At 38.8% G+C, this 15,103-nt stretch overlaps 1 protein-coding gene across 2 annotated transcripts in view; it reads right to left on the bottom strand.

Moving 5' to 3' along the window:
* The window catches only part of LOC146389872 (low affinity immunoglobulin gamma Fc region receptor III-like), a 136,235-nt gene that overhangs the window by 25,115 nt on the left and 96,017 nt on the right, over positions 1–15,103 (bottom strand). Inside the window, exons 6-7 of one of the 2 annotated variants that reach the window (XM_084913385.1) lie at positions 14,097–14,272; positions 13,811–13,897 (exon numbers count right to left, since the gene is read on the bottom strand). The exons of the other annotated variant lie outside the window; for it this stretch is intronic. Coding sequence (XP_084769511.1) covers positions 13,811–13,897; positions 14,097–14,272 — 263 coding nt within the window. The remainder of the gene's footprint in view (positions 1–13,810; positions 13,898–14,096; positions 14,273–15,103) is intronic. 2 annotated transcript variants of the gene reach the window in all.

The following is a 15,103-nucleotide window of genomic DNA, read 5'->3' on the forward strand; positions in this document are numbered from 1 at the left end:
GTACAGGCTCGCAAGGCCCTGATGGTAAAAAACTACATTTCCTCAAAATGGCATCACTTCCGGTTTCAGGCAGGTCATGGTGGAGATGCGATAGTTCGCGCTGACGTCTAGTCCAACGTAGGAAATGTTACGAACAGCTGATAGGATCGGTAAAGCGTGTTTCTGGAATATTATGTATTTGTTGCTGCAAGCGCTTTTTATGCAGTTTTTGCAAAGCTATATGTGGAAGGAAACTGTGACTTAGGACAAGCTGATGGCATAAGATGTAAGTACAACTCCTCCGGTTTCATATGCAAAAAAAATTATTGCGCTAGCTTACGTGGTTGCAGTGCTACTGGGATTTTAAAATAGTTACGCAAAACAGAGCGTGCCCGCTCCGACCGGCTTTAAAGGGTTAAAAACACCTTAATAAATGCAGATTAGTTTGGACCAAATTTCATCATCACTTAAAGATTGGATATCCCATCTCCTGTGAATGTTTTAATGCAGTACACTTGTTATTATTATCACTTGTCAAATCCTGTTTATGACAGTTATAACATTCATATAAGAAATAAAATTGTGTAAACTGTATGTGGTGTTAAAAAGGCCTATACTGCTGTACTTTAATGCCTGTCATAAGGGTGGTACTTCAAGAGCCATATATTTTATGAGGTGATACTCATTGTGAAAAGTTTGAGAACAACTGGTTCAGACTAAAGACTGGACAGAGATAGCTTGATTCTGTCAAAGTTGAAAATACATAATGTTAGATATTTTTGGATAAATTTGAATGGACACAACAATAATACCAGCTGGCTTTTGCTCTGTTTAGATTTAACGATTAAGAGCAGCTGTACCTCTGGTCTTCTTTGCTTTGATGGCTATCTGTCCATAGGTGACATCTTCAGTTCTCACTGCTGAGTACACCACAGCTGGATCAATAGCTGCAGAATGAAAGATGTAAATTAGTTCAGCAACAACAACTGCAATAGAACTGCAGATTTTTTTTCCTACTTCTTTACACCTCTGCTGTGAAACAACAGTTGACCAAAAACTGGTGGGTGTTTGTGTGAAAAAAAAATGAACTACAAAGCTACTATCTTAATGCAATGCAAACTTGCACTTCACCACATATTACAAAGGAAACACGTTCTTGCACTATGAACACTATTTTAGCCGAACTGGAACACACGGCAGTGAGAAGCATTGTCACATTAAATAGAGCAAACAACAGGAAGTTGCTTCTTTGGTTTTACATGCAGGAGTTTAGAGAAGATGAAAAAAAAAAATTATTATATTAAAAGACATTTAGTCCGTTCAGTGCGTCTTTTTATACACTTCATGTTAACTAAAACGTCATCCTGCTAGTTAGTGTGTGTACCAAAACCATAGAGCACACATAGCTGGGTCGAATCTCAGCTTGTTAGGAACTTATTCAAGTATAACCCAAAGGTTACAACACACCTAACACCTATTGCAAGGTGGATCTGTTGGTGAAGCTAGACCATGAGTTAAGGCTAAAAGAAATCCAAAGAAAACTAGAGATGTGCATTATTTGAACAAAACAAAATGCTGATAATTTTTTTTTTCCTAAACAGATGCTTAGCGCAGAGGTTGAATTGGTAAAAATGTTTCCTAATTGAAATGAACACAGGATTAACAAATGAAACGCTTCCTGTTTATTTGAGACAACATAGATTACCTTTTGTAGGAAAAAAAAACGTGAAAGTTTGTGAGCGAGGGAAGGAAAGAGCATAAGACTGTCAGACAGATTGGTGCCTTAAGTGTTATGTTGTTGTAAGGAAAGAATAGAACAACTGCTGTTGGTTTATACACCAAACTGCATTCTTATTCTGACCATGAGCTGTAGAAAGAAACCAAAAAATAAGAAGGCTGAAAATAGAATTGGCAAGAATAAGTTTCCTCTTCATCACGCGGCTAGTGTAGCGGTAAACCAACGTGCCTCAGGATCTACACAATGGAGCAGTTGTTAGCCACCTCATCTACACTGATGACATCAAGTTGTGTGCCAAGAGTGAACGAGACATCGATTCACTGACCCGCACCATGAGGATATGGAGCAAAAACACTGAAATATCATTCAGATTGGAGAAGTGTCGGATGGTAAAGAAGAAAAGAAAGGTGGTCAGAATTGAGGGGATCGGACTACCAGAAGGCAATATTGCAGAAATCAAGGGTAGTTGCAAGTACCTGTGAATCCCACAGGCAAATGGGAACAATGAAGAGGCTGCTAGGAAAGTCGTAACCACGAAGTACCTGCAAGGGGTCAGGCAAGTCCTGAGGAGTCAGCTGAATGGTAAGAACAAGATCCGGGCTATCAACACCTACCGCCTGCCTTGATCATGTACCCTGCTGGGATAATAAGGTGGCCAAATGAGGAGATACAAGCCACTGACCTCAAGACAAGGAAGCTCCTGACCATGAATGGAGGGTTTCACCCAAGTCCAACACCCTGAGGCTGGAGGAAGGAAGCAAGGCATTTCCCAGGAACAAAATCCAAATTCTCTGTCAAGAAGAGCTCAGTACTAGGAACAAGAAAGATACTGATTTATCTATCTATCTATCTATCTATCTATCTATCTATCTATCTATCTATCTATCATTTTACCCAGATCATGTGTACACAATTATTTTACAACTACAACTGACATAAAAAGACAATGTTACCTCTGTGTTGTTTGATTGATGATGTGATGACTTGATGTCACTATGTGTGATGTAGTCTGTGAAATTATCATTTGCTGCTTATTTTTTGTTTGTTTTTGTAGCTGTCGTTATTATTGTTCTTTGAATGAATTAAAAATTAATTTTAAATGAATTTAGACTTGACCGTTGGAGAATTATTTCTGTAATTTGTAATTTTAAAGAACATAAATTACTTAAACACTACAATCCAGTCCAACAAAAAAATAATAGTAAATTTTTTACTCATTCATAAAAAACATATCTTGTAAGATCATGAAGTCTGAGTCTCACCTTCAGGTTTCCTATGAACACATCGTCTCACCAGCAGAACCAGTAACACCAGTAGAACCACAACACAGACTGATCCAAAAGAGGACAACACAGAGAGAATGACAGGAGAGAGTGATATAGAGGTAGGTGTAGTTGGAGATGTGGATGTAGGTGGAGGTGTGGTGGTGTGTTTGTCTAAAATAAAGCAAACACCGTCATTAAGTTGTCGTCACATTGTGAATGTTGAAACCTGCAGAAACACAGACAGCTGAGTGTGTCACCTGTGACAGTGATCCAGCTGGATGGAGACTCTCCATGACCGCTGATGTCACACTTGTAGAGGCCTTCATCAGACCTGGAAACATGCTGGATGGTCATGTGACCTGTAGGCTGCTTCCTGATGAGGGAGCCATCTTTATAGAAAGCAGCTGGGAGGTTGGAGGGAGTGGTCTTTGTTTTACAGAGCAGAGTGACGTCATCTCCCTCCATCACAGGGAGGACAGGACTCTGCAGGATCACTGATCCACCTCAACACAGAGACAAACTACAGCATTTCATCCATTTACACACAGCTTCATCAACACTAACTCCACACACTCAGCTTACCAGTGACTGTCAGGTTAACCATGTTACTGATGGGACCCTCTCTGGACTCACACCAGTAAACTCCACTGTCCCATGTGAAGATTTTACTGATGTGACATCTGGTTGGCTTCGCCAACTGGCCTCGACAATGTAGTTTGCTTCCATTTCTCCACAGAGTCCATCCAGCAGAGCTGTCGTCCTCCTCACAGCTCAGAGTCACAGAGTCATATTCAAAGAACTGAGAGCTGCTGGGACTCACAGTCAGACGAGCTGTGAGGGTTAAAATGAAAAACGCTGCTCGGTTATATTTTTGTCTCTGTGTTAAAGTGTTAAAAGGATGTTTTGCTTGATTCTGAAACATGAACCCAATCAGGTCATATCAGTGAGCATCTACCAGGTTTAAACTGTGACAGAAGAAGGTTACTGACCTTGGTTTGTTGTGCAGCTCAGCAGTGAGATCAGAACTAAAGAGAAATGACACTCAGGTTGATTTGAGGTGAACATGAACAAATCCACACAAACAGCTGACAAACACACAAACTCGTCTCTCGCTTATATAGCTACTCATTTTTCTGTTTGATGTCTGCAACGTGTCAATAACAGCATTCAGAGTGCAACTCATCTCAGAGTAAAAAGGCTAAACTAAAACCTGTATTTTATTTTATTTATTTTATTTTTATTATTTTTCTTTCTTTTTTTTTCTGACATTTTTATTACGACATGTCTGAACAGCCTGCTTTTATACCATTATCATGTTTGACCTTTGACCAAATTCTTGAAGCATTGAATACCAAAATGGTGTACTCATGTCTACTTAGGCCTAGTAGATTTTAAAAGCCATTAAAAATGTTGGTAATATAAAGACACCACAGTTCAAGGTCTGTGTTACGGTAGATACCACTAACACCTTAAATCGATCTAATATTTTAAATTGTTTCAAAGTCACATTTGATGTGACCTTGATCCAATATTCACTAAAATTAAATCAGCTTGAGCTTTTACTGGCATCTTCCATCACACAAAATTTGGAAATGATATAATGAAAACTGTGCATACTTAATTGCTAACAAAAATACTAAAAGTCAAACAAACAATCTAATTAATTACATACTCACTCCTGTTGGTGAGGAGAATGAAGTTTGGACATCAAAAGACTTGAAAGTGTTTAAAAAATAAAACACAATAAAAACAAATACAGGCCATGGAATAACTTCCAATTATTCTCACATTCTGTACACTTCAAGCTCCTTTACTTCTTTTTCCCCCCCAAAAAACATCTCTGAATACAATTATTGTTTCCTTCTGATTGTTATGATCTCCACATTACATCAATAAAAAAAAAAAGTAAAGTCATGTGTCCACTGTGCAGCTGTGTTGATATAATGAGTGAATGATTTGATCTTTTCACTGCCTGCTGTGTTTCCTCGACTCCTGAGCAAAGATAAAGAGTCAGTTCAGACCTGCAGTTGGTCCTCATGGTGTTTTGAACTTGAATTCAGCCTGATTTGTTTTTCATGTCTTCTCCTCCATCATCAGTTATCAGGAGAGCAGACAGTCAAAGTACAAGAATTCAAACAAACACAGAGATTCTACTTACAGAGCAGACACAGCACAGATGTTTCCTTCATCGTCCTTCTCACTCATTTGAGCTTTTTTTCATTTCTGTCACTGACACCAAGTAAAGCCCGCCCTCTTCCTCTTAGCACCAGCTTTTCTATTGGCTCAAACGTGGTGTTTAAGTTACATTTCTCTTTAAAACAGAGATACAAGAGGTAAAATCATTTTTAAAAAAAAGAAACTAGAACAACAAGTAAGGAAAATTTATGTTTGGTTGATTTTTTTTCTTCATTGTAGTGCTTCTTGGCCATTAATCATTCACTGTTGGAAAGGTTTATGTGGTAGATCATTTAAAAGTGGCATGTGGGCTTGTGGCTGCAGTGTCCAAAAACCACGCTAAGTAGCACTATTCTAACTAACCATGGCAATGCCAGCTAGGTTTAATAGAGGGACTCTAATTGTAATTCTCAGCTTTTGCTCACGTTACACAGGGGTAGCAGTGTAACATAGCCAGAGACAGAGAGTGTAGCAAATATATATATTATTTTAAATGTAATTTTCCCACTGTAAATCAAAATTTAAAACATATGTACTGCTGTAAAATGAAGTAAGAGACTAAAACACAAAAATAATATGCTTAAAAAAATACAAAATAAAATCTAATGACAGTAAAATCCAAAAAATAAGCAGAAAAAAGATATTAAAAAAGGGAAAAAGATACACAGCACAGCATCAGACTAGCGTAGAAGCCCCACCAATCAAAGAGAGGAAACATCTGACTCTGCAGCTTCCCTCATTTTAATAATTTTCTAATTACACTTTGAAAACTGAAGCAGATGAGTTTGTAGCTGATCAGTGAAATATCCTATCAGAATATTGCTTCACTGTAATCTACAGAGCAACATCTACACTCAGATCATCACATATTTGTGTTGTCATTTGAATCAATAAATGGCTGATCTGATATCTACATGAGCATCAGTGTGTGTGGTTTAAACCTCACAGAACAAGCATGATCTCACAAACAGAACCTGAAGATTAAACAAACACTCAATGACTCAATCATTCAGCTGCATACACTGAACTTATGTAGAATATTTTTATTTCGAATTGTCAAAATATTACACCACAACACTGAAAATGTAAAGCACAGCAATTCAGGGAGTCACTGACAGACAGCACAGAGAGACACACTAGCCCCGTTCTGGCTCCAGTAAATAAAATTTTGTTATACTGACCCCTAGTGGTAGAGGAGGTCTTAAAATGTCTTCAACGAGGATAGAAACTCCATTTTGTCTGGAGGCACAGTGGTGGAATCCATATACATCTACTTTATGGTGTTAATTTTGGACAGTCTGTAAGTATGTTTCCTGTTCGATGGTCTTCTGGTTATTTCCAGAAATATTGCACACATATTGCTATTTTCTTATGTTTTAATTACCTCATATTTAGAGTTAATGGAGCAGGTGGTAGTATCCTGTCAGAAGTAACAATGTTATCGCCAAATGGCTGAAAGCAGCTCCTATCTGATCACAGGCGCACTGAACTCTACTCACACACCTGGAGGAACAGCTCTCCGGCTGAAGATTCTAATTGGCTCATTTTTCCAGGGATTTGTTCTTGTCATGAAGACGTGACACTGGTATGTTCTATTAATAGCAGTTGTCACACTTTTCAGAATCAAACTTACATCTCCGTCCTTCATCTGCCTGTCCTCCAGATCCCCTTAATCAACATATTCTGGCTCCATATCTGGTATATTAGAAACATAATACTTACTGTACAAATACAGTAATCAGTTATCCAATAATTACCAACAGCCACGCATGTGCATGTGATGGTTCATACCCAGCCTTGTGTCATCTTCAAACATGAAAGAATTGAATCAATATGAAAATGGCGTCACTGTATAAAAATGTATATTGTACTATGGAGGAGGCATCATTTAGCTGTAGCCTCCATAAAACCACAGAGAACTTTGTCCACCTTTGATTGTCTTTAAGTTGTGTTGGAGCCACAGAGAGAAAATCTTTGTTCTTTATGGAGACCCAGTGAGGCTGTTTGGACTTTCCTATGAAACATCAGTGCAGGAGTCTCTCAGTACATCTGTTTACAGTGAGGGACAAAGAAGCAGCAGAACCACCCACAAGACCATGAGAGGATACACCTGTAAGCACTTCTCATAAATCACATGACCATAACCAGAATAGACGAGAGTAATTATGTTTCTTTTTTTTTCATTGAGGTGATTTTGGTCTGTATATTGTGTCAGATAAAGTCAACATCATTGCATTTCACTGTTATATTTTCTGTGTTCTTTATGTATTTTTAATCGTCGTTTGATAACATCTCTGGTGTAAGTGTCATGGGGATCATTTCATGAAGAAGAAGAGTCACATGACCCCTGAAATGTCCCTTTGTGATTAGTCAGATGTTGCCAACACCACCTCTTTCATGTGATTGTGCATGGAAACCCTCAGTTAACATATAAAGTAGATAACCAGCTTCACGTGGGTGTTTATGGTAATTACCAATATCAAGGCTGTTACACACTGAGAGTGTTGCAAAAAATGACACAAAATTCAAAATTATCTGGTTTTCGAACTTGCCGTGTAGGGTATATACACACTGTACATATAAAAAAAGTTATCATGGAAAAACAAAGTTTGAAGACATCACATTTCAAATTAATTCTCTCTAAAATTTGCATATGGGTGCAACGCACATGTCTTGCATGTAAAATCCATGTTGATAAAAGTTTGATTAGGTTTGTCTAAAATCCAAGATAACTAAATAAAATTGCTTCGTTAGTCAACTGGTGGATATTAAGAGGGTATCCGGCTCTGGTATAATACCCAGTAAAACCAGTAGATGGCAGACTTGAAACATGAGTCATGGTCATTTCAAGCTTCTGGTTTATTAGGAGAGGCTCTGTGCTGTTTCATGAGGTATGATGCAAAAAGAAGTCCAGTCTGAGTCATATCACATGTTCACGAGTTTCTAGTATCAGACACCAAAACCTTTCAGTTCTTGTTGTCATGTTAAAGTTCTGTTTGTGACACTGAATTTTTCCTAGAGCAATAACAGTGAAATGTGACAGTGTAAATAACAGTGTAAAAATGTGATGCTTTAGACCAATGAATTAAAAAGATCAAGTGTCAAAAAAATATTTCCTCAGATACTAGTATTAGTCCAAGTGTTTCAGTCTGAAGTACTGAAGCTTTCCTGTACATCTTTCAGAGACTGAACAATGTTTTTGCTGTTTTTAGTCTGCAGTTGCAGTCTAAAGTTGGCTTTCTGCACTGAAGCGATTTTTTTTTTCTAATTATCATTTAGCCACAACCAAACAAATCAAATTTTCCATCTGTCACATTAGTGAAACAAACATCACCACACAGCAAAAAAGGTGAGACCAAAGGTTTTATTAATAATGCAAAGAAACCAGATCACAGCTGTGGAAACATGAATCAATAAGCATGCATAAAATACAAATAGCATTAAAACTACTGCTGTTATAAAACATACTAACATATTTATGTGACAGTGGCAATCCTGTCACGGTTTGCCAGGGCAAGCCGTGGGGAATGTTGGAGAAAGGACCCAAACGCTGGACTTAGTGGAATAAGCAGTGGGTTTATTTACAGTGAGGTAAATGTACACCACACAATCAATCTCCAAAGTGCTCCCTCGACTCCCGTGACGTGTCTTCTCCTAAGTGCTGGTATTTCGTGCTCTCTGCCCCTGTGCCTTCGCACACCCCGTGTGTCTTGCAGTCCTGTGTTCCGCTGTCCTCCTGAGGAAAAACACAGACACAGCCGTTATGGCACCAACTCCAGCAGGCATACACTGAACAGCACTTTAAACACTGACATGGAGTCTAACTCAACGATCCTGCGCCGGAGGAAGCTCCATCGCTCTGTTAAGTAGCTCCCCCGACGAGCCTGATCAGAAGCAGGTGTGTGGGAACCTAGGCATGACCAGCAGCTGGCAGGGCCACACCCATCAGGCCTGCAGGTGGCTGTCCTTCATCCTCCAGCCACACACACGTACACACACCAGCATGGAACACAAGAGCATAGTGCAGCAAACAAACATCCAATAATAATAATAATAATAATAATAATAATAATAATGGGACCCCGAGTCCCCGGAACCGGATCCGTGACAAATCCTGGCAGAAAAAAACAAGAAAAAAAACATTTGAAATACCAGTTAAAATTGTATGTGATTTTTTTGAGTTCTTTGAGTCTAAATAAACAATATACAATATATAAAAATATAAAATATAAAAATATAAAAATAATTTTAACAAATTCTGAGTGCTGCCACTGCTCTGAGTGCGCATCTTTAACGGTGAGCTCGAGTTATAGGGGAATCGCATTCTTCAGCCTCCCGAGGAAAGACTATTTAGTTGATACAGGAGGAACATTGTCGTTTTCATCCTGGCCGTGGAACACTGGACCAGCTCGTTATCCTCTCAAGGACATTTTAAGGTGCACAGGAGTTTGCTCAACCAGTCTATATGTGTTTTGTGGAGTTTAGAGGTATTTGAGCATGTCCCTTGAAGTATTCTGTGTAAGGTGCTTAAAGAGTATGGGGTTTCAGTTCTTGTACAACTGTTGCAAGAGGTTGGTCCGCATTGCTGGCAATAATTCAGACTCATTCCCAGTGGGCATTGGACTCTGCCTTGTCACCGGCCAAGGGCAAATGCTGAGTTGGGAATTCTTTGATGACCAAATTACAGAGCCCTCAACTGATTACTCCACCTCTTCTGTGCCCTCAGAAGAGCAGGAGTAAGAGGTGGAGAACCAGGAAACTCTATAGGGATTATGAGTTTCAGCGGATTTAGGGATTCCTTGGTATTGTCTGAGAACAGCGAGATCTCCTGGCTGGAGAGAAGCACATCTAGCCTATCCATTTCATTCATTTACTCCTTAATCCAGAGCCAGATTATCATTCAACAATACATTTTTCAATAGATGTGAATAACTTAAATACTTGTTCTCATAAAATATTATCTCTTGTGCACAAGCTTTTGTAAAACAGCCAATACAAAAAACTTGCAAAACTTTTTCTGGTGTCCAAGCTAATATGTTGAAATATGCTTTTGTCTGACCAGTAGACAACCCCCCAAAACTGAATTTAAACCATTTGAAAATGAATAGATTCATGTTCGAACTACTGGAGATATTGAACAATTTAAAGGAAAAAAAAATCACCATACTTGCTGGTCTCTAAAAGTGTGCTTTTCAGTCTCAAACAGATACTTCCTATATTGAAGATTTTCTCACACATCTATGGCTACTTAATGATGTTACTGCTGTTGTTAGTCTGCAGTTTCAGTGTAGTGTTTGTTTCCTGCACTGAAGACAGACATGTATCAGTTAGCCACTATCAAACAAGTCAAACTTTCCATGTGACACCTCGGTCAAACCCTCAGAACCACAGGACAAAAAATTTAATTTGCAGCATTATTAAACAAACATTTAATAATAGTTCAAAGATACTGGATCACAGCTGTGGGAATATAAATAACATATTAATGGCATTAAAGTTACTTTTTTCTTAAAATATACTAAAATATTTACTTAGAATCATATTAGTATCTTCAACTGATGCCAACACTTTAAATATGTCTTGAATTAACCATGGTATTCACAATACTCAAACCTGGAACTTAGCAATCTTTAACAATTAGTTCATCTACAGAATTAAATTACATTAAAAAGTTAAAAACCAAAAAGGTTAATAAAATGAGTTCTTAACCTCCTGACACCCAACCTATCCATTATGTCCTCTGTAGTGGACAAAGAAATTAAACTGTAAGATCCTTTTTTATTCTTGGTTCTCAGGAGGTTTACAGAGCCAGTGATGAAAAGCTCAGATAGGCTTGAAACTTTGTGATCACCATCTTGGAAATGTGGTCAAAAAAGTGTGACAACCAGCCAGTTTTCAGCCACTAGGAAGAGTAAATGTTTGCTCTGTCAGTTCTAGATCCTGTAGCCATTTAGCAGCACATTGATTGCAAGAAGTTACTGCACATCAAATTGTTTATTGTGCGTCATATGTTTTCTTTTTTTAATCTTTTTTTCTTTGCATTAATTTTTTTAGTAAGTTTAATTAGAATTTACAGAATGATCTTGAGTACGGTAAGTATGTCTTTAGCTTTGTGGATAATACAAACTGGAAATAGGTAGGGTAGCACTGTTCACTGTGTTTAAAAAGGAGTAGTTTAACTTGGCAGGAAGAAAAACAACTTGCTTGGCTTTTTTCAGAGTTAAAGATAAAGAGCAGCTGTACCTCTGGTCCTCTTTGGCTAATTGTTCATAAGTGGCATCTTGTTTTCTCACAGCTGAATACACTGGAGCTGGATCAGTGTCTGAAGAATCAAACACGTAAATCACTTTAACAGCAGCAACTGTAATAGCACTGCACACTTAAGGGTTAATTTTTTCCACTGCTCACCACCTCTGTTGTGAACAAACAGTTGACCAGAAAGAACCCGTGGGTGTTTGTGCAAAAAAGGCGGACAACCACAGAGCTTTTATCTTCTGTTAATGCAAACTGATGCACTTCACCACAAAGCACAAAGCAAACATGTTCTCACAACATGAACAGTATTATTAGCCAAAATGGAACACGCTGTAGAGAACAACAGGAAGTTGCTGCTTTGGTTTTACATTCAGGACTCAAGAGAAGACAAAATTAAGCATTAGCTTAATTTGCTACAATTTGAGATGTGCATTATTTTAACTAAACTACAGATCCTTTCGTCCAGACATTGAGATGATGAATATTTTTACTAATCCCCACAAAGCAATTAACAGCCACAGTATTTCCTTTTTGTTTGAGTTGTTAGATCAGCCATTCTAAAAAACAATGACATTAAACTTTGCTGAGTGATTTCTTTTTTCTACAAGTATAAATCCTCAGCTTGTTTTTGTAAGATCAATGCCATAATACTGGAGAGGACAGGAAGTCCATTACTCAGACTTTGGATTCAGGTGGATAAATGCGGTTTTCATCTCGGAGAATACATTCAGTTACATTACCCAGGGTGTTTTTTGCTAGGTGTTAAAATATTTAGATGGATGGATGGATATCTGATCAATTTCTGCAGGAAATCCAGTCCTTGTGCTACTGTAGTGAGGTTAGTGAGCACTGTCCACAACAACTCAGACTCCTTCCTGATGCTTGTTTGACTCCACCAGAGCTGCACTTTGATCTTCAATTTTGTTCATGTTTTTTATGGACAGAATTTCTATAGCCAACAAGGACAGTGTATTGGATTCATTATTAGGTTCAGTGATTTTAGGATCTCTCTAGTTTTTGCAGACATTGTGGTTTACAGAATAAAGACCTTCACCTCACACTCAAGCCCTTTGTACCCAAGTATGAAATAGCTGGAATAAGAATTCAGACCTTCAGAAGTTTAATACTATCATTCTTAACTGGAATAAAGCAGAGTGCACACTCTGGGTTGAGATAGTTCCTGACTCGAATGAAGGGTTTCATGTGAAGCCTTTTGTTAAGCATTTTGTGACCAAGATTGCAAAATACTTGAACACCTTGTTCAAGTATTTTGCTGATCTTGCTTATAAAGGACTGGTGCACCTCTATAACACAGATGTAGTGCTATGTTATATTTAATGGAGAGATGAAAAAAATGCTTTGGGTTTATCGGCGAATCTACATTCTTACTACGGCTATGAGCTCTGTAGGAAGATACCAAAAAGATGACTGAGTGTCAAAATGGCTTCCTTTGTGTCTGGGCTCTCTCAAGAGTCTCAGCTTGGTCTATTAGAAAGGGCTAAAAGGGACTAGATTCAAGGTGATTCAACTCTCAAATATTGTTCACAAATCTGTCTAAATCTGTGTTAGTGAGCACTTCTCCTTTGCGGAGATAATCCATCCCACCTCACAGGTGTGGCATGTCAACACAGATTTAGACAAATTTGTGAACAATATTTGAGAGTAATGGGTTCTTTGTGTATGTAGAAAATGTTTCAGATCTTTAAGTTCAGCTCATGACAAATGGGAGCAAAAACAAAAGCACTGCGTTTATATTTTTGTTCAGTGTAGAATGGAAACGTGAGGACATGAAAAGAACAGTTGGTTTTCACTCTGTTCAGACAAACAGCAGCTGTACCTCTGATCTTCTTTGGTTTGATGGCTATGTGTCCATAAGTGACATCTTCAGTTCTCACTGCTGAGTACACCACATCTGTATCAATATCTGCAGAATGAAAGATGTAAGTTAGTTTAAGGACAGTCCATTAGTTTAACCTTGGTTTTAGGAGCAACAATGCGATTTTCATCTTGTAGAATACATTTAATTACGTTTCTCTCTTTGTCTTGTGGTAGGTGCTTGTCCCATTTTGATCTCGGGACTTCCAGGCCATACTTGCACCCTGCTGTTCTGAATTGTATCAGGAGCTTTCTTGTCTTAATGTCAGTGGCTTCTATCTCCTCCTTTAGCTTATTATCCCAATGGGTTTTCTGACCACTGGCAGGGTGTAGCTATTATTTATCTGGATCAGACCTCCTGAGGACTTATCCTTAACTTATCCTCTCCAGGTAATTGGTGATTGAGGCTTTCCTAGCAGTTTCTTCATGGTTCCCATATAGCTGGCTATCTTGACAAGGTCTGGCAGAAACAATTATTTCACAACTACCACCCATATCACGTGACAGAAAAACACAATGTTACCTCTGTGTTCTTTGATTGCCCTTTGCTGATGATGTGATGATTTGATGTCATCTGTGAAATTATCATTTGCAGCTTCTTCTTGTTCAGCTGAAACAATGACATTTAACCGCTGTCATAACTCTTGTATAAAGAAATTATTTTGGAAAACATTTCTATGTTTGTAATTTTCAACAACGTGCAATTACTTCAATGGGAAAAGAATGTCAATCCAACAAAGTAACAATAGTAAATGTTTTAAATCATTCAGCAAACCAACTCTTGTAAGATCAGGAAGTCTGAGTCTCACCTTCAGGTTTCCTGTGAACACATCGTCTCACCAGCAGAACCAGTAACACCAGTAGAACCACAACACAGACTGATACACCACATGAAAGCACAGAGAGAACAGGAGGAGAGAGTGATGGAGGAAGAGTGATGTAGGTGGAACCTGGAGGAGAGGTGGATGTAGGTGGAGGTGTGGTGGTGTGCTCCCCTAAAATAAAGCAAACACAGTCATTAAGTTGTCGTCACATTGTGAATGTTGAAACCTGCAGAAACACAGACAGGTGAGTGTGTCACCTGTGACAGTGATCCAGCTGGATGGAGACTCTCCATGACCGCTGATGTCACACTTGTAGAGGCCTTCATCAGACCTGGAAACATGCTGGATGGTCATGTGACCTGTAGTCTCATTGCCAATGACAACACCATCTTTATAGAAAGCAGCTGGGAGGTTGGAGGGAGTGGTCTTTGTTTTACAGAGCAGAGTGACGTCATCTCCCTCCATCACAGGGAGGACAGGACTCTGCAGGATCACTGATCCACCTCAACACAGAGACAAACTACAGCATTTCATCCATTTACACACAGCTTCATCAACACTAACTCCACACACTCAGCTTACCAGTGACTGTCAGGTTAACCATGTTACTGATGGGACCCTCTCTGGACTCACACCAGTAAACTCCACTGTCATGAGGCACCATCATAGTGATGTTACAGGAAGAATTAGTTGAACTAGCTGATTTTCCCCAATCTCTTCCACACTGAGTCCTCTGTCGTGTGCTTGTGTTTCTCCACAGAGTCCATCCAGCAGAGCTGTCGTCCTCCTCACAGCTCAGAGACACAAAGTCTCCTTCAAAGAACTGAGAGCTGCTGGGACTCACAGTCAGACGAGCTGTGAGGGTTAAAAATAAAAAATGATGATCTGTTAGACATTTGTCAAAAAGCATCCACAAACATGAACCGAATCAGGTCATATCAGTGAGCATTTCTCAGGTTTAAACTGTGACAGAAGAAGGTTACTGACCTTGG

Source organism: Perissodus microlepis, chromosome 3 (assembly GCF_051167445.1).
Source record: "Perissodus microlepis isolate ML-2025 ecotype Zambia chromosome 3, ASM5116744v1, whole genome shotgun sequence".
In the NCBI taxonomy this organism is placed as follows: Eukaryota; Metazoa; Chordata; class Actinopteri; order Cichliformes; family Cichlidae; genus Perissodus; species Perissodus microlepis.